This window comes from Opisthorchis viverrini (assembly GCF_000715545.1).
Source record: "Opisthorchis viverrini unplaced genomic scaffold opera_v5_577, whole genome shotgun sequence".
In the NCBI taxonomy this organism is placed as follows: Eukaryota; Metazoa; Platyhelminthes; class Trematoda; order Opisthorchiida; family Opisthorchiidae; genus Opisthorchis; species Opisthorchis viverrini.
In genome coordinates this window covers 138987-160024 of record NW_008752243.1, presented here as the reverse complement: position 1 = coordinate 160024, position 21038 = coordinate 138987, and the positions used below count along the sequence as shown (strand labels likewise).

Sequence of the window (21038 nt, the reverse complement as noted above, 5' to 3'; positions counted from 1 at the left end):
TCGAACCTCTATCCATCCCGATTCGCTTCACAAATGCCCGTGGTGAACGAGATTCCTGCAAGAATCTTCCGGTTCGAACCGCGCTCGCAATTGTCATGTCAAGAAAATTCTCCACTGGTTTTACAAAGCGAGAAACCTGGCTGGAAAAAACGCGAATATCATTACAGCTCTTCGCCCACACTTCCCACATCTGATATCTCCCCCAGTAGGCCTTTCGGACTCCGTCACGATTTGAAGTTTTATAAGGGTGCGACCTTTGAAAGACCAAAATCCCAAAACCGAAGGTCACTTTTTCAAATCATACGGGCTGGTTCCGATCAACCAACCACGTAATTAAGCAATCATGGCAATGATCGACTGTAAAGATTAGGTTTCGATTTGTCAATCAAGAGAATGATTACCTCGTTTTCTGTCGGATTTCAATGCAATATTTCTGCCGGCGCTATAGTTGATGCATCTCACTATCCCGGCTAATTTTGGTCCACGGGGAAACTCTTGATTTCTTTTCGAAAGGTAGGATTTATTGCTTGCTTCGGTATGAGGTCTATGTACATGTTTCCACCTTTCTTCATTCTGCTAGTGAAGTGAACTCTATTTGATCTGACTCACTCACACTCGAACCGTTCTGATTTCTCTCAGGCATACAAAAACATGAAAACTTTTGCCCAATTTCAGCTCATGTTTTGGCCCATAGTGTTGCGTGCGAATTTCCGTCTTTGAAGGTATCCGATTACCCGAAGGGGTTCTCTTGCTTGTTGCTAGATTCTTGATAGTAAACTGACTTTTATGATCTGACGGCTCAGAAACCAAGAATTTAAACCACCCAGAAAATATTTACTCACATGCAGCCAGTCGCGACCACCGGAAAAATCCGAGGACAAGGACTCAATCATAAATAATGGGGATAAGGGTGATTTAACCGGCGAACAGTCTCCAAAACTTACTACCCCCGACAGGTTTTGGTTTGTGTTTAACGTCGAAACTAAAGCAATGATATTTTCGTTCCAGTTGGTGTTCCACTCCAGATAAGGTTAGCCTTTTCAGCACAGAACATCAAACTATGTCCTGTAATTTTTTTACCAACCAACCACCCTATGGTCCAAGGTAGTAACCGAGTCCATATGTAGTCACCGTCAGCTGATCGCACCAGTTAGCTTTTCGCAACTGAAAGCGATTTTGGAACTATTGGCAAGCTGTTTTGATGGTGGGTGAATGGTGGATGCCCATTATCATTCCAACACTAATCAGTATGAGTGGCAAAGCCTACCGTTCTGTTGTGGAACAAGCAGACCACGGGAAGAAAGTAAAGCGGAAGAGTAGGTAGACGAAGCGACCTAACTGCCTTGCGTCAGTGCAACCGAATGCTTCTCAAGCGCCGATTATTAAGCAGAAAGTTGACCGGGGGCCACTACCGGCAGAACTAAACAGGAGATGACGCACATGAAAACATGCAGAATGCCCACATTCATGATGTGTGCTCACAGAAACAACGAGTGTATGTCCATGTCGGTGGAGAGTGTACTCGTACTAGGGAGTGTGGTCATGAATGCTTATGCAGCACGCCCAAGTAGCATGACTACGAGTTCTTTCGCTGGAGACACCTTGAACAGAAGTGGCACTGTGAAGCAGCCACACACTATGTTGTAATTATTAAAACACTCCTGTTAACCGTCAGACCAATAATAAAGTAGCTAAGCGATCACTGTCGCGTTCACAATAACGACCAAGACAACTGGACGTATTTTTTGGCTAAGTCTATCTGCGTGGTTCTGGGTCATACAGTCATAAGGTCATATATTGGGGTACAGTATGGGGGAACTATTGTTCGTAAGAATTATCATCAACCATGAGCATCGGAAATATGTTCTCGAAGCTTAATCAGCAAGTGTGAAATACGGCAACGTGCAGGGCCACTGATTTATGTTGTTATCGAGGTTATTGCTGAGAAGTTGGCTGAACGAAAAAAAAATCTAAGTGGGCTACAGTAGACGGTAGATTTATGATGTCCAACTGAGTGACGTTACGTATTACTCTTCAGTTATCATTTTCATGCACGCTGGATTCAGTAACAGCTAAGGATTAAGGATTTCAACTATCTTTTGCGCCCAATTGTGCATCACACAAACTGTTGTACAACGTATCACCACATCATTAACGCTATAAGACAGTAACGAAAGTCCGAGCACGATACTTATGCTACGAACGTAGTTGCAATCCGAAAATTTCAGCCACACAATCCTCTAATCCACTATCACTAATCAGATGAGCTCAGCCGGATCGGACATGTCAACGGCCTGAGATCACTAATAAGGGTCGTGTGTCGTGATGAATCCCAATGGAGGAATACCTCACGTTGTTGGTATCTATTTATTAAAAAAAGTGGAGTAAACATTTTCACTTCACTAACAGGTCCTTCACCGAGATCCATGACCCTCCAGGAATCAACATATTTGAATTAATCAGTGGCTGGTTAGACCAAGGTTCACATAAACTTGATACATTGTTCACCATATCGGTGAGCAGATGACCGTAAATGGATTCGTGCCAATATTCCCAATCTAGACCCAACAAAATCCTGATTGACACCTAGTGATGGACTTTCAAAGATAAGGCCAGCTTTAAACGGATGGGGCCTCACACGAAGCCTTCTGTGAACCTATAAAGCGAATGTAAAGTCCTTCATTTTGTTCCATCAAAGTGGGCGATCAACAGTTAGAATGACGTTAGGAACAGCTAAGGAAATGCTCAGGGGGAGGAGAAAACTCATACCTATGGACTAATGAACTCAGTGTGACCTGTGAGTTTACAGGAGGGTGAACATAAGTGTAGGTATCGACTTTATCATTCCAAAAGGTCCAGAGTTGTACTGATTTGTCCTGATTTACGAACTTGGAAATAGCGACATTGCCGAACACTTGCTTGTCACTGCTGCTAGTTTCCGTCCCCAAGCAACACCGAACCCTACCCCTAATGAATGAAACGATGTCAATGAACGCAGAGTAACGAGACGCAACGAGCTGAAAATAGAATCACCGGGTGGTAACATCACAATGATTGGGTGATTGTCTGAGCTTGTGAAACATCGTCATGTTGTCACAGGCGCAAACGCGCCCAACACATACAGTGCCAAAGGAAGACGAAGAGAGACATGTCAAGTCACACGCAGCAAATCTCTTATCAAAAACAATTCCTATAGGCCCATATTGCTACTTCGTACTGTAGGTACTGCTGACGTATTGATATCCATGACGGCAGTCTCGGAGATTATAACATTCCCGTTGGTAGCGGACAAACGTGAAGTGAAACGGTTGACGCTCCATGCCATACTCGGCAGGAAAACACGATGGAATTGTTAAAGCTGCAGACTTATTTGGGACATGAAAATAAGATCCATGTTTGGTAAAACACAGGCGCCGGCGCAAATAGCAAACCATCCACGTCACGACGATGATGCATGACTGTCTCCAAGGTTGTTTCGATTTTATACGCAAAAGTTGTAGTTTTGCTACCAAGTACACTAACAGCTTACTCAATTTAGGTAGCAGAGATCTAGGTAAGTCACACGTCCGCTCTGCCTGTCGTGAGATAGAAAAGCTGACTATACTGAGGTGGCGCGCACAGTAGTGCCCAGAACTGCTCTTTTAAAATCAATAGAGAATGGTGACTCTTGTAGACCTTAGTAGTTCTAGAAGTTTCAAGTACTTAACACAAAACACAAAGCAAGACTTAACTCTACTTCGTCAAAGTCCGGTGGCCCATGGAAAAACTAAGGTCATAATTCAACCAATTTCATTGCAAATCAATATGACGTCATAAAATTCGTTCGAAAATACAATAAATCCATGCGATACAAACAATATTCATCAGACAATCTTACAAATGGTTGAATGATAAATGTTGCATATTGAACCGGTATTCACTGAGTCATTGAATTCGTGGCGGAAAAAGACAAAAAACTCCGCAGTATGAACTGAACGTGAAAAATACAAAGTGTGGTGTTTCCAGTCGAATTGGGAAAGTATCCTACACACAAAGATAAATAAAAATATCGAAGTGATAAAAATGGATAGGTGGAAAAGATAAATTACGCAGAAATGCACCGATGTCAAGCGAGTGTAGACAATGATCACTTAATGACGGTTCCGGGAGCGGCGTGAAGTGCCTGAAAAGTTGAAACAGATAGTTGTTAGATGGAGGAATCACCCAATTTCAAGCATAAGCAGAGTAGAGGAACATCAACCAAACATAGGTGAGAGGAAAGGTGAAAGCATAAATGCAAGTATATTTCATGTTACTGCCTCGCTAGTTTGTGTTTAGTTCGATGACCGACTATGGACCGTAAACGCATTCCGGTAAGAATAATTTAGTGGACTCAATCTAGAGCAGCGATCTAGATATGAGGTCTTCCAAGGGTCATAAACATGAAATTTTCAAAAGTGACTGCTTCCGCGCAGTTACCTGTTTCAATCTTCTCGGCTCATAAGTTTACCAGTTACCTCAGTAACGAAAAGTACCCTCAGCTGAAATGACCAAATAGTTCAGTGCGGTGGTACTTCAATCAAACTATGTATCCAGTACTGTAAACTAATGCAGGGGGCGTGCAAGGGGGTTATTTTCCTTACCTAATTTGGAATAGTGGAAACCTAGAGGTGGACAGAAGTTGATATGGCCGAAGAGAATGAAGGATGTATGGATGTTACGGAAAGTTCGGGTGTTGTTGGTGCTGTCTACCCTTCAGGGTGGAATTCACGTGAATCTCCCTAGGCACGGCTGGACCCACTGAACGACAGCTAACCAATATCCATAGCGCTCATGTTGTTAGATTGTCTGAATGAGCGTTAGAGGTCTAGGAAACGCGGATATTTGTGGTAAGTTAGTCTCAGGTCCCCTCATTGTCTTCTTTTTCTCTTTTCCATCACTAGGCAACATACATATAGACTGACATGGTTGTACGGCAGTTAGACATCAGTATTCTCGACGGGGTGTTGCTTTCAGTGATCATGATGACCTGTTTTACTGGAGCCAGAATACAAACAGACAATAGTGCAGGAAAGAAACCTAACAAAAAAGGGTACTGCAATAATGGGCCTAGCCAGGGTCGAGTTCATTATCCGGCTTGACGACATCGGGCAACATCGGTTAGAACAAACCAAATGGATCGTATTCGCAAGTCACAACCTTGATGTAGCAACACCCTCAAAAACCCCATAATCAGAAAGTCCAATCCAAACTCTAGTCAACTGATGTTCAGGTGGCCAAATGATCGTGCTTTATGGGATAAAAAGCCGTTCGAATATGAAACCACCTGATCCCAACTTATTTGATATCTCGATGACCAGACACCAGTTTGTTTGTGATATCAACACGCCCTACAATTGTCCGTAGCATTGACCACTTCAACAGTTCAAGTTTGTCGAAAACCGCAATCCACCATTTACAAGTCCAGAGAGTGGACAAAGGTGAATTATTATTGAATTTTTGTTTCTACCTTTGATCATATGGAGTTAAGTCAAGCTAGTAGTAACTGTCTATCGAGAGCACCGGTAGTTTTCTGGGTAACAATTGTCTTGATATTCCTGAAGGTATCACCAATACACTTATTGAGGAATTGTGAACCCAACTTGCTTTTGGAATACGAACAAAGTTTGGGTGGGCGAAGCACTTCTCCTCTGCTCAAGCAGCATCAAATCCAACTGCTGGAAAAGTCAGGGAAGCTTGAGGCCCTTGGTCAAACTGGCACATGCGATTATGTAGTGTGTGACTACCCATCAGTAGCCGTCTAGCAATTTCAGTGGAAATCATCAACAACTAGGGATGATGAGATGAGAAATTCTTTAAAACGTTCAAATTCAAGAGGCGATTAAAATCGTTCGGATGAGTGGTTCAGTGAGTCTAGCGACGACCTTATGCCACGCCTATCTGAAAGCCGGGACCACTAATAAAACTCTCGAAAAACTAAGGAGCGAATTAGACCACAAAACAGTATAGTAAATGGTAGGGAACAATTACATCAGATGTGCATACCTGTACTATTTCTCGTCACACAAAGACCTCGAGTGTTTCGACTTGGTTTCCGTGGGAGCGCGATCGTAGACTGGGGAATTAACAGATCAATATCTTCTGGCTTTGATGAAATGGATGGAATTTCAGATGGTATTTCGAGAATGGGTGACCGTATGCAGACATCATGGGGATGAGCCGATGCAAGCTTTTTGGCAACGCAAATCTTCGAACTTATGGAAAACAAACGTGACTGTGGACTCGAAATAAGATGGTCCTCCGATTTTGCAGATCGTGATGGACACGCTTGTGTTACAGATCCGGCGGTTGAGACCGAATCGCCCCTCTGGAACGTTTTAAGGTCGTCTCCAGGACACGAATTGCTTCCTGATCTGCAACCCCAAAATGGAAGCTTGGGTGAGTTTGACGCAGTAGAACGTCTGCGGGTTTGATCGAACCACTCCAATTTGGGATCTAAACATGGTGTTCCTGAAAAGTCAAAAGTCAACATTAATAGAATCGCAACCTATTAGTGGGCCGACAAAGCCTCACGGCACAACATCCAACGACTAGTAGTTTACGGTGTAGCCAAATCACACACAGTGTACCTAACTGGAGACTTATATTCTATGCGAAGAAAGCTGAATATAGCCAGACATTCTGTGGACAGCTGCCAAGAAATGGGCACTCTGTTGAAGTTTATTGTGCAATAAGTAGACATATTCAGAGCCCCATCATGGGCGAGCAGAGAAATCCAACTTGACGGGACGCGGGCAACGAATAGAGAAAGTGACCTCATCGTGGGGGACAGAAGCCATATATAAAACCACAATAAGCAAGGAGGCTCTGGACTAAACGCGAGCACAAAGTGTAACTAGGGAAACAGAAAAACCACAGAAACCATATCCTTGAAGCTTTTAACAATAGTACGGATGACTATAGACGGAAAATGTCACCAAGATCAATAACGGCAACATTGCCATGTCACATCAGTGTTGCCATGCAGCTATAGCAAAAATGCGACAGTTGGGGTATTAAAACTTACCATGGTAGCAAATGAACTCCACGAAGTCATGTACAGATACCGGTCGGCCCTCTGGGTCTTGACAGAGCTCACGAGGGATGATATCGGAAGTTCGTTTGACTGGAACGCAGACTGGTGCGTCAGGAGAACCGAATAACCTGCGCTCTGGTCGGACCGCGTCCAGTTCAGAGGAATCTGTGCCTGAGTCAGGTGAAGATAATCAATGGGAAACAGTGAGGGGCTATAAAATTTAGGATATCCACTTCCAGTTTCTAGCTACAAAAGTTTCGGCCCAGCTGTAGCTAAGAGAAATAACGGAATAGGTTTGTAGGTGTATGAGGGGATGCAGTTCCAACAAGTTACAAGGCAAAACATCGGCTAGTAACCATCCGAATCCGATTCAAAGCCTGTCGATCAACCACAGTGTACAATCGAAGATGACGCAGGCCAAGTAGTCCAGTTAGCAAGATTTATTTGTTTTAGCGATGTAGATTATCAGGAAGGTCAGCTTCCTGAAAGCAACCACTGAATGCCCGGAATCTACGGGGACTCTCAGCTCCGCTGGGTGTTGACCAGATAGACAACGCCCCCTCAATATGCAGCGCGTCACAGCCTTGCATCAAACCCAGACAGCGCGAGTCAGCGTTGATCAAGGACAGACAACGCCTCCGCAATATGCAGCACGTCGCTGCTTCGTAATAAAGCCAGACCGCGTGCGTCAGCATTGGACCAAGTTCAGACAGTGTCCCCCCCATAAAAAGCTTGAGGCCGTTGTACTTTTCGCACTCGCGCTCTAGCAACCACTTTGTTGGAATATAGCTATTGTGTTCCCTTCCGTGAGCCTTTTTTCTCTCCGACACTAGGCACTGGAGCGGTCAGCAGCAGATACCACAGGCCGGCGAATCAGCTGATATAACAGATGAACGGCAGGGACACTGCCAATGAAAAACGGCCACCTGACACAAGCTACTAATGAACCAATCACGTCGAGCAAATTCAAACAGTCAATGTAGGATTGGAACGGCGTTCAGGAAGAGTCTTGTACGCCATTAAAAAAGCAGATTTTGTTTAATAAGAGATCTCAGGGGCGAACCGGAGCATTTTCCTGATCTATTTGGGAGATCACGACAAGATCTTCTATGAAGGAAACATTTTCTTTAACCGCTGAAACTAGATCGTTTGACAAGAAAATAATGATTCACTGTAACACCAAGTAATTCGCTTTCAGTTGTCAGGCGTTTTCTGTAAAGAAAAAAAACTGTACGAAGTACGACGGGGAAAGCGAAGACCAAGATGTTCTACATGAATCAACTTTCAGAAATTTGAAACACGTCGTTTCTGCGACATTCACGGAAAACCATCGGGGAGTGGAAACGAAAATGTCGATCGTAACATGACGCTAGAAATCAACGCACAGTCGGTTAGGTCACCCTGAAAACTTGCCAACAAGGCAACCAGAAAGGCCACTTCTCAAGAAAAACCTACCAGTCAAAGCGAAGAGTTTTGAGGAAACGGTATACATTGCGCACCTACCAAGTGTTTTCTGGAACAAACATACATTAGTCAGCAAGATGTAAAGGCGCCGATTACCTCGAGTCAACGTTGTTGTCCTACCAACTGATTCTCACCGATAGTGATGATCGGTTTGCAAACGTAGCAGTTTGGTTTAAATTTGTAGCTACTTCAAAAAGTCAGAATTGTAGTGTGGCCAGCCGACAATGTCCTCAACTAGGCATACTTGACAACAGGGTGCAGCACCTCACTGACTAGAGCTCACGCATCGTAACTACTGCCAGGACGACCGAAACTGTATTACACAGTAGTACGCCTTGGTGTTGCAAGGAAGTATTAAATTACCAATAAATCCGACCAACCGCGACTCATAAACGGGTCGTGACCTGAACACCTACATCCTATTCATTTCCCTTTTCATAACACCTTCAGCCATTATTCGGAAGCAGTGAAAATAGTTCTCATCTCGAGGTGGTGCTTAATTTCATACTCAGTCCACGTTATACAAAACCAGCAAAATTTATTTTTTTCATCAATATGAGGGTAGCATTGAGTGAATCGATTGCCAGGATTCTTTGTCGACCCTCCTCAGTGGATACCTATTGGCACCTTTCAGTGATAAATAGTGACAGTTTCTCGCTAGCACTACATTTAGGCCATCCAAAACATTCTTTCATTTGATAGAAAACGGCACTCTTGTAAGGAAAAAAGGACCAGTAAGCCACTAAACCACATTACGTTTGGAACTTTAATCGTTCCCATATAGTTTTTCATACTAAACGTATATAGCCCCATATCCAACCAAATGTATCTACATTTAACTTCTGAGAGGACTAACTTTTCCACCAGGCATCCGGCCAGTTCTTCCGGTAATTTCCGGGCCTCCTGGATGGTTTTGATAAGCCTAAAAGAACCTTGATATAGCACCTATGCTCCCAAGCACAGGCGTTCCATCTCGTGAGAAATAGACCCAGGGGTATTTGGATAGGTATTGCACCGCAGTCTGGTTAATTTTTCATTTCGCACCATGAATCATATCTGACACTTGCCATAACTCCCGTTCTACGGGACAAACAACCTGGACTTTTTTGGAAAGCAAGCAAGGATGGGTAAAAAGGTGGGCTGTTGTAAAACAGGCTGATGAAATTCGCGGAATACACTCGCTTGTAAACTAATTTGGTTTTAACGAGACAGTCAGACGGAATCCCAGCTGAACCTCTCGTTTGTGATATCCTTCAACTGAGTGTGTTAGATAAGGTTAGCCTTCAGAGTACCAGAGTCTGTCAAGAAAATATACTACGATATTTGGGATAGCGTACCGAATAAAACAAACATCAGCCTCTACGCAGCACATTATGCTGAAGAATATCACGAACGAGAGATTCAGCTGGGATTCTTTCGAGTCTCCAATTAAAACCTAGCTAAAAAGTGTATCTCGCAAACTGCATACAGTTGGATTCAGGGAGAACATAAGATTGATGGAACTCAGGGAATGCGTCTATCCCATAAGCTCCAACAAGGGCGCAACTGATCGCGGGTTGCTGGAAAGTCTTCAGTAATCTTACGCATAGAAAGTTCCGTCGACAAAATGGTGTGAACCGATTCAATTTCAGGCTGACAAGGATTTGAGATTTCTGGGCTCATTTTGAACGGGGTGCAACTCTGTCACTTTTGCCCCACAGCAAGAACAAAGGTCAGGGTCACAAAATAAACTACCAGATACGGTGATTTTGTTCGAGTCTGAGCAGCACCCCGTGGATCCAATGACTACGGAAAAACATTGATTGAGGTGGGTTCGCATTTAGGAAAAAAGAATCACGCTGAATGTTCAGTTTGACGTGTTCCATGTAAAAATGTAAGTGAAAATGGGCAAAAGGCTTCTACGATGAATAACGGTACAAGTCCGATCCCTTTTTTATGGATGTATCCGTCGCTACGATCAGATATAATACCGACACCTGTTAGTCACAAAAATATGATAAATTGTCTACCATATTACGGAGAAAGCAATCACAAAGACGAGACCTTTCTCGTAGATTACCTATGCTAGCCTCAGCAAAGGTGACCGGACAGCAAACATTGTGCATAGCCACTTCAAAGTACACCGTAATTTGAGGATTTGCAGTGCACTTCGACAACAGGACAAACAGGTTTACCCTACACTAGTGAAGCTAAACATAAGACCTCAAACAAAGCCAAACAGAAACCGAATAGATGGATCAAGAGGAAACACAAAACCCAAGTAACTCAACAGAAGACAATCAAGACACTGTGTGATAATACATACCTCTTTTCAGGGGAGATTTCGTGGTAACAACTGGCTGGGACACTGAATGACGTTCAGAGCGTGGCAAACCCGATTTGCGATTTCGATCGTTTGTCCGTGCGGCCGAAGGAGCAAACTTAATTGGAGACCGGAGCCTGAGGGAAAACAGGACTCAACTATAAACGGTGCGAAGTGACAATCAAGACACTCGAAATTCATTTCAGATAAGACGGCAACCGAAAGCCAGTCTTCAAGCAACAATGTAGGCGAGATGAAGAGTATAGAAAACCGAGTCAACTTTTGCCAACAACCAGTCCTCTAAAAAACTTTGGCAAGGAAGCGGCACGCGACAAACAAGTCCAAGTCTACGGTCTTCACGTTGCATTAAGGTAAGTGGAAAACTGGAGAAGGCGATGTTGGACAGGCCTGCAAGTTAGGAGGGCCCTGTAAGGACGTAACGACTCTAGTATAAAGAAGATCTGTCCTACCCTCTGTGAGCAAAAAACCTCGGTAGCAAAACGACAGAATTCGTTTTGTAAAGTAAAATAACTAGCCCTTCGACGTAGATCAAGCTTCAATGAAGCAGAAAATTACAGGTCGATTTCTAGAGGACCATTTCATTCCTACTTCAAAGAGGCTCAGAATTACAGGCACTGCGTGGAAAATTGTTGCACAAAGGTGCTTCACTGCTACGAAACCAACCTACCTGAAGAAGGCAGGTGAGCATTCTGACTTAGAAGCACTCGATATCAAATCTTTGAAGGGATAAACGCAACATCAAGTAACTTGATACAGTGTTCCCCGATTTGACGCCACCTCACCAATAACGACCTCCAAAAAAAGACTACGTAGTCGAAATCCAGCGAACTTTATCACTGGATTGGTCGGAAAAATACGGAACCCTAAAAAGATAAAAAGATGCCGATAATTTCTGGCCTACCGCTACTCAACAAAAATCCCCTTCCTTCAGATCAGAGGAGGTGAAGTGCTTGGCATGGTAACTGATAGGTTGGGCGGCGATTTTCGAACACCAAGTTTAGCTTCATTGTCTACATTCGGTGCGCAGTCCATATACTGACCGAGCTTACTGAATCAAGGGGTAGTTCTATAGTTTGTGACGGTGTTTGTTTTAATCGTCCTAGTCAAAGGTAACAACACTTCAAAGTACTGATGAGTTGGATCGCCCTATGACGACTCATTTGCGCGCTGGTTGCCTAAGCTGTTGAAGATAACCTCGTCGTGTGAGGTTACGAGACCCAAATTCGCATGCCGAATCATAGTTTGTGATAAAGTGCTGTTTTCCGTGCCCCATTCGGAGCGGCCCAAGTAGAAAGGTGGTTAACCTTTGACCTGGCAGAGGTATGAAAACGATGACGAAAGGCTGGTGTGCTGTTGATGTGACTCGCCTTCCAGGATGGGATCCGCGTGACCACCATGTGCTGCAAGATATGGCTACTAAGCGACGTCAATGCTATTCTTGTCGTCATTTTCAATCCTGACTGCTTAAATGAGTGTCTGAAGGTGTAGGTACGTCGAACTGCTTGTGGTGGACTAGCACTAGGTCCTTCCTCATTCACTTTCATTCTTTTCTCCACAAGACATTCAAATAAATTATGGTTGTACGGTATCAAAGAATTAGTTTTGAACACTGATGTGCTATCGACGATGATGATAACACATGACGTTGAGGCTAAAGTTAGTTATCTCACTCGGAAAAATACATTCGATTATGTAGATCACGAACAGTGACTAATGTGTCAACGTTCGTACATGAAAGTGTTTAACACCACCATAGAAAGTGTCGTTTCATTGGTGGCGAATTACGAGAACCAACAACGAAACAGCTCAGAGGAAGACGGGGCAGCCAAGGGCAAAGAATAACAAACTGATTCAAAGTATTTTGTTAGCGAGCTTTCCCGGAAGAAGAAGCCTTTTGGCTCCTGCTCTTGAAACAACTCACTATCAAGACCGAAATCCATGAATCAACAAATTTTTCAATAACGGTATCAACATAGATTGCAGAATGTTTCTAATAAAGATGCAAAATATATCGGTACACGCTGCCCATTTGTTTGCTCCTGATCTCATCGTACCGGCTAGTCACGGCAACAGATATGATCAAACATGCGGAAGAACGAGCACACAAAACATCACTGTCAAAAAGATATATGAGGACAAGGGACTGGAAGTACACGGCGGGAGTGCCAAGTCACACGGAGATAGTTACTGGGAACGCGAAAAGAAGACAGAACAGAGTCAAAACGGCAAGCACGGATGGTAGGGAGGGATAGTGAGTAGGATTCGGTACTGTTCGTTCCAGCTTTCCACATGCCTTTACATGGTTGAGCTAATGAAAAAAAACATTTTGCTTTGACCACTGGTTGGATTGTAGAGAGATCGGACAGCCAAAGTTACGAGTGGTTTTCCCGATAAAAGCAGTGTGGAGCCATTGAACATTTCGACATCAGTGTCCCTGGTACCTTGTTGCCTAATGTAAACGGACGTCCAAACGACTGTTCGGCCATCCGTACACCCGAGATTTTTCAAGACGTTAAAGATTTTTATTCACCTTAGCTCCGTGTTCATACAGCCCTGTATTAGTCTCTGATACTAGCGCTTTGCAAGCACGTTGTGTTGGTGCCACAACAGTTTGAGGCTGAATTAATTCGGAAAGTAAATGAATTCTGTTAACTTTGCTAGCATATAGTTCGTTCTTCAAATTTAGTTGGAGTAGATCATTGTTCCACACAATCCAGACGAGTTGATTAACGCGCAGTAGTTTCTGATAAGGACAAAATCAAACCAGGGCCACAATAAAAATAGTTTGTTGCACAAACTTTGTTATATCGACATACCGTGAACGTTTTGGAGTTAATGGTCTCTTGTAGTGTGTGGAAGTAACTTTGGCATCGTTAGAAGCAGACATCAGGGTTGGTCGTTTGCTGGCTGCAGTGACGACAGATGGACCACAATGTGGAGCAGGTCGGTGCAACATCTTGGAACCATGACCATTCAATCTCGCCCGAACAATAGAACGGGCAACGTTCAAAACAGAGATAGTTTTGTGTTGATTTACGTGCGGACGCTTAGAGCAAGTCGGTTCTTGATATTTGGAGGCGATCTATAAAACGAATTCGATAGGATGATAAAGTGAAAACGAAAAGATGAACTATCGGGTAAATGCAATTCCTGGGGTCACAAGCGGAAAAAAATATTGTATTTGGAGGTTTTCGTTCATGTGGCCTTCTAAAGCAAAGTTCAATTCCACGGTGTCATCGCGGGATAGAATATGCCGAAACTTTACACAACGCCTCGTTGGGTAAGCAAAACCGGTCAGTCATTTTCTGGCTCTGAAGCCAACTGTATCGATGAATATCGACCGCAAAACGAAAGGAACGAAACTGATTTCTGTTTCCTCCAAAAAAAAACGTTCCACTGTGGGTGATAACCACAACCATATAAGAGAGAACCTCTGAAGGCCAAGAACTGTACCGTGAATATCGACCGCAAAACGAAAAGACCGAAACTGATTTCTGTTTCCTCCAAAAAAAAACGTTCCACTGTGTGTGATAACCACAACCATATAAGAGAGAACCTCTGAAGGCCAAGCCAACCCAAGCGTAAATACGTGGCATCAGTTCATTGCTTCTCACGGAAAGCCGTCAAAGAGAAAACCCTTCAAAAGGTGAACAATGTCCAGGAGACTGGTATCAGTAGAAGCTAGCCTTCGGATATGTACAATCGGAAGTATCCGAGATGTTGCCACGCGCGTTTACAAACAGGGACAACACACGGGTTACACAAAACAAGGAAATAGCTCTACCAATACGTCCACTGAGTAGGTGCACGAGACTCACATTGGTGGCGCTTCAAGTCGAGTTAAGCCACGCGGTAGCTCACTATTCATGATTACTGGTTTGTGCCTACTTCACCGACCTACTTTGGCACAGACGAAATGGGTTCTGTTGGACTTTGGATGCAGCTCTGAATTCGAATTTGGCTTAGCCATTGTTGCCCTGGTGTGTCTGAATGCAAGCAATATTCCCTCAAGTGCGGGGAAACAAAAGCTGAACTCGAGTTCACTTTTAGATCGTGTTGTCACACTCGTAAAAATATATTCTTCACCGATTCTTGATGGGGTCGGTCACAGAATCAGAAAAACAGAAATCATAGCTTATTGTGCAAAAGAGCGCTTGAGGGAGTGCTAGTTTACGCGCCTGCCCAACAAATCCGCGAATAAACCCATAAATTCAGGTTATCAGCTGTTGACTAGTATAGGCCTTTGGGAGAAACTGGAGCAGTGACATAAATGTATAATGTGTCAACCTTAATGTTTCACACTGTCCCAAACTGAACTTAAATTTCGAAGGAGGTAGACACTGTCGGACCGAAAGAACGGAAGACAGGATGAAGATGCCACAAGTGGGCACCACAGCGAAGAGACCCTAAAATGCTTTTGTGAATGCACTAAGCCTTAGCAAACGTATTCGTCCGCTGGTTACTTCAAACATTTCACACCAATGATCTCTAGTTGTGTGCAACAGCTGGAATACAAATCCACCATGAACTTACTAGGAATCTGAAAATCCAACCACCATCAACGCATTGCAAAACATAAACAAACGGAGCCTCAAACAGAGAATCTTGCAGGTATTCAGGGTAGTTCCTACACTGATTCATCTTCGAAATTAACTGTTCACGGATTCCGAAACACAAGGAGCCGATGATTATTGACAACTAGGTGTCCTCATTCACCAGTTTACAGGCACAGGAACCTGTGGGTACCCTCATGTTACCACCGTTCCTTGGCGAATCTTGTTCCAAGCCCAGAGGAAACAATACCAGCAAAATGCTAGACTTTGCCCGGTTTTGGTGGTGCTCCCCGTTAAGGGCTAATACTTTACAGTAATTATCGATAAAAATGGAAGCAGAGCAGCAAGTTCCTGGTATTTCGATATGATCTAGACAAAGGAGACTAAAAGAGAATAAAGAGAATTCACTATCAAACTGCTAGAGTCCATCACAGTTGAGACTACCCACCTGTACTAGTTTAGAGGCACGACCGTCCTGTATGGAAACTGTCATGTTCACACAGGCGTATACACACACACGTCTACAGAATAACCAACATGTATTACCAACAGTGAGTGAGAAACTTCATAGTAGTGAGTGAGATGTGGATCGTGGTGAACAACACTTACATCGGTGAAGTTAGTTTCATTTTCCGTTTTCAGTCCTCCTTTATTGTTATGAAATCCGTTTGCGCGTGTCGACCTGGACCCTACGTGTGTAGAGTCAGAACGCAACCGCGATGTTGCACGCAATTTAGCTGCGCGAAGCTCGCCCTGGGCAATGCGCTTGGCAAGAGCTTCTCGACCTCGCACAGGGTTGCGGAGGCTGACTGCGCTCACCTTGAACCCATTTTCCCCCGTTGATGAATGCTTTCGAGAGGCTTGGCGATGCAGTATCTTACGGGAGCGAAGTTGGGGTCCATTGGAAGGTTTGTTTTTTTGGCGCAGGGAGACGTACATGGCTTTACGCAGTTCACGTTCTTCCTTCCAGGAAATTCCAAGAACATTGTCCTGAACCAGGCGTAAAGTTATAAACAGGCTTCAGGTATATCAGTTTGGGATAACACTCATTGTGACTACGTAAAACTACGTTTACCCTGATTGACAGTAAGCGAAGACGTCTTCCAGCTTAACCATAAACACAGCAGAAAACCCGTAGCGTGTTTACATATTACATAACGTGTATGGTCTCACGAATAATGTCGGCAAAAGGCGTTTCTTGACAGCACACAGAAATACTCCGACATAGATATATGTCGGCCTTTTACGCAGTTTGTGGACATGTAGCACGTGCTACCTTGTTACGCTATCGGCTGAAGACTAAAAGTATACTAAATTTGTGCCAAATTCACCCGATACCCGTTTTCCAAACACCCTCCGTTTCTTTTTGACTCGAGAATACCTCGCGAACGTACTGATTACCATCTACGCTGTTATCTCTATATACTGCCCATTTAGATTCTGATTGCCCATATCCGTACGTTTATGTATCACCTGCTAGTTACTCATTGTTACTTCTGGAGGGCCCTGTTGCTTCATTGCCCCTTTTCCTTATCCCAATGATGGCACTGTTGTTGATTGTACGTTCTGCTTAATTCATAAGGTTTATTAATCCATTTATCCATAAAACCAGTTGACAGACCAGTATTTATCCCCTTTTGCTTCTGTTTCGACAGCCTACTGAATGAGAAATGTGTATGGTCCTGTAAGATCCTTAGCCGCCCGGATCCTACAAGCATTGCGGGAGAAAATCGCTGTCAAAAAGTGCTCCTTCAAAAGAGATGCACATAGTAAAGGGTCGATTCACATAGAAGCGAGTTCATCTCGGTCAATTCACGCAGAAACTTCCATATGATCCAAAAAGATGTGAACCTTCGGTACTGTCAAGTTCTGTTGGCGGAAAAAAGACGATGGATCATTCTTAAAGGATGCGTGGATGCATGCCAATAATTTTGGGCCACAACAATGTCGCAGTAAACGATATCATTCCATTCGATAAAAGGTAAAAGATGAGAAAAATCATTTAGAAGGTCGAAAAGCAAAATAAGCGCTTATACAAACGGATCATTTGACTGCCACTGTCCGAGGGAAAGCCCGGGCCAGCGGCTTATACCTGAGGGTGTTGTTTGGAAGCCATGTGGAGTATTGTGAATTCAACTCGCTCTAACTTTCCACAAAATCGTAACTCCGAAGGAAGGATGAAGTGAATAGTTCTGCTAACTCCAAGTATTATTATTCGGTTGAAAAATTCGCTTCAGAAAACAATTTCAATAAAGAGGCAGTAAAAGATAGAGCAGTATGTTACGTCAAATGAATTAGAAATTCCTGTTCATTATGCAAAAGCAATCACACTAAGGTTGGATCCCAAGGACTGCTGTAATCATTGCACCCCCTTGGAGATGATCTCCCCAGAACGGAAGAGATGTATAACACCCACACAAAAAACTACGTATGCTACAAGGCACTACTTCTAAAATTGGTGAGAAACTTGGGAGAGCTGTTGATTCTGCCATTCTGAGGCTTGTCAGGTGGGTCTAGTCCTCAAATTTCCGCTAGCCTTATTGCGCACTTAAACATGGAATTGCATGTGTGTGCATTCGCAAACAGAAATGGTGTTGACTGAATCCCTTGTGGATAAAGCCCATTACGTTACGTGTCGACCAAACTAAGGAGCCAGTTCAGTGAGTTCTCAGATTTTACCTGAATCAATGTACCACAGAATCGCTGTGGCACCCAGGTGAAAAACTGGTCCGTCTAACCTCGATTTTTCATCTCCATACAGTTTCTATCAGGGATCGAACGCCGAAAAATCAGAGGTATCTGAAGGAAACTCCGAAGAAGTGGGTATTCATACACAGTAAACGTTAATCGGTCATTCAGTGAAATTAGTATTCCGCAGTTGGTAGCAAATGGAACAGTTTCAGAATTTTCTTTGTTTAGTCTATCTGCGCCAAAGATGATAAAGAGATGTCTCACGAGACTTCCTTGTTACGACCTACTGGTAAATAAAACACTTTTAGGCGAGTTGCCTAACTCACTTACATCGCAGGTTTTGGCTGGTAAACGCTTCGGTCGACGGGATCGTGTAACGGGCGATGAGCTATGGTCAGACATAAGTCACTGACGCCCTTCGTCTTGCGGTACAGAAGTAGCCTTCTCAACGGTTCTGAAATAGAAAGGAATTGTATTGCAGTGGTAGAGATGTCCCATTGAAGAAAACAGTCAACCCGATACAAAGACACCTCTGAAATAGCATATCGGTGATTCAAAGGAAGGCTGTCTCCCGAAGCACTTTGCTCAGGTAACGGAATTCGGGATTGCTACCTGTTGGTCCCTCTAAAAATTTCAATCTCGCAAAAGAAAACAATCGTGTGGAGAATTAAAATGTTCCTGATGTGTGTGATGGTCTCTCTCAACAACTGCTTGCATTAAAATCATTCCATTTTTATCCAGTATTAATGCGATTGGCGTTGCTGCGAACCCCTTTTCAATAGCCTTCTGATCAGCTGTTACGGTAGTTAAAACCGACAAGGAACTCTATCCAGCTTATTTAGCCTGCTAATTATAAGCTAAATAAGCTATTATACGAAACATTCGAGCACACAAAACAAGCCCACTTGAATAAGATATCATCATATGCGATGTGTAGTAACATCGTCAAAATAACAGAAATCGTATATTACATGAAAAAATTTGTTTCACAATATAAAACATTGGTCACGTAGCACAAGTAGCTACCCTCACGATATACGAATCACTGCTCTGAACGTCAACCTAGTAGCTCACGGTGAAAGGTGTTGGACACAGACTGAAAGGTTGAAGGCCTGAATCCGCTTTAGTACCCTGAAAGCACATCAATCGTCAAACTACATTGAAGCTACGGTGTAGCCACGTAACAACAGATTGTCAAAACTTGGTCTGGTTTACCGTTTAACAACAACGCAAGCAAGCGAGACAAACGACAAAGATCAAGCATCAATGCCGGAAAATAAACCTCGAGGCACGAAATAGTTTCACACCGAAAACAGAACCCCTACAGAGATGACAAAGAGCGTGTCGAACATGTTCTTGGCACTCTACTCATGAGCGTCTATTAAAAAGTCTTTCACAAACTAACATGGCTTCTAGCACAAATCAAATGCGACTGGAAAACGTGCCTTGTTTTGAAACTCAAAGTCAAGGAAATACGTTCAGCTTCTTCTGCCTCGTTCAACAGTCGTAAGCCATCATACCATGGTGTGAAGTCAACGAAGGCATCAACGACATTTGGGGTGGCCGACATAAACTAAAATACGGAAAACGTTTGAAACTGGTTAATATTGCCATAAGTCACGATATTGCTTACTTACCAGTCCATGTGAGTCCTTAAACACACACATCATATACATCATACATGCACATCATGCATATACATCACAGCCCCTAGGACATCTCCAGCACGTCAGGACTTACACAGTTGACCAGGCAAACGAAGTTGTCTGCCACATCGATCGGATCACCTGTAGGCACGAGGACTGGGTTTGATGCCATTCAACTTAACGGTACCACCTCACACTGCAAGTGAGAAGTGCATACCGCACTATTCAGCAGCTATTTTAAGGTTTGCATTTTAAAAGATCTGATCGAAGAAGATTCATATCTTCTGCGTACTTAATGTCCGTGAGCGAATACATCGGAAGTATATCAATTCCCGAGGTGTTAGCAGCAAGTATGGAGGGCTTAAGCAGCATATCAGTTGGGAAGTTAAGGAGAAAAGGCAAAAGAGGACATGCTTGTGTGACACCACTGGATGTGGTGAACTCATCAGAGAATTTACCGGAGACGGGAGTAGGCGTAAAGAGGCCTTATAATGGACGGAAAATCAGGAGGGACACGCTTCCTCGCCAGACTACCAATTTCTGACGATCAACGGGGTCAAAAACAGATCTGAGATAAGGAATGCTCATCATTGTTTGATCATCAGAAGTGGTGCAGTTCTACCACCTGTCGCAAAGCGGAGATGTGATCAATAAAACCCCGATTAAGACTAAACCCAGCTTGATTCTCGCGAGGCTGAATCTCCCATTGACGGGTCAACCTGCGTGGGACAATACCGAAGAACACCCTGAACGCCGTGGATACTAGAGTAATGTCACGATGACTTTTGGGCGATGTTCTTGCACACTTTTTCAACACAGAAATCGTTGTCGAAGCACGCCATTATGGGTGTTCTTTCCTCAATCCAGATGTTTTGGAGTAGCGTCGTCAAAATGGCCACGCAAACTCGTCAACTTTTTTGGAGATTACAATAAGCAAACCACATGAACCAGGTGCTTTGTTGCGGTGAAGCTGCATGCTAGAATCCCATTGTCGAGAAGAGACTAGAATCGACGCTGCACCCCTCTTAATTTGGTCCTTCCAGAGACAGAGCTGATGGCGGCCAACTCAGCTGTTCTTCAGTATTCAGCCCATCGTTCAAGACGATGTTTCTATGAATAAATCGAAGTTCCATCCTTTTCGGAGATAGTCTCACTAGCATCCACCCAACTCGGGACAGTTGATCTCGAACAGGATGCAAGTGTTCCCCATTACAGAGGCCTTTTCCATTTACTGGACATTTGCAATCGACCAGTATTGTCTGTCATTGCTTCACTGGGGTAAGCGAAGGATCTCGGGCATACGGTTT

General features: G+C 43.7%; 1 protein-coding gene across 1 annotated transcript in view; it reads right to left on the bottom strand.

The window, feature by feature from the left end:
• Positions 1 to 19686, bottom strand: part of T265_11782 (hypothetical protein) — a gene marked incomplete at both ends in the record, with an annotated part of 22186 nt that extends 2500 nt beyond the window's left edge. The window contains 7 exons of the mRNA XM_009178542.1: positions 6025 to 6489; positions 7046 to 7225; positions 10824 to 10957; positions 13658 to 13923; positions 16004 to 16384; positions 18416 to 18539; positions 19531 to 19686. Coding sequence (XP_009176806.1) covers positions 6025 to 6489; positions 7046 to 7225; positions 10824 to 10957; positions 13658 to 13923; positions 16004 to 16384; positions 18416 to 18487 — 1498 coding nt within the window. The remainder of the gene's footprint in view (positions 1 to 6024; positions 6490 to 7045; positions 7226 to 10823; positions 10958 to 13657; positions 13924 to 16003; positions 16385 to 18415; positions 18540 to 19530) is intronic.
• Between the last annotated feature and the right edge of the window lie 1352 nt (positions 19687 to 21038).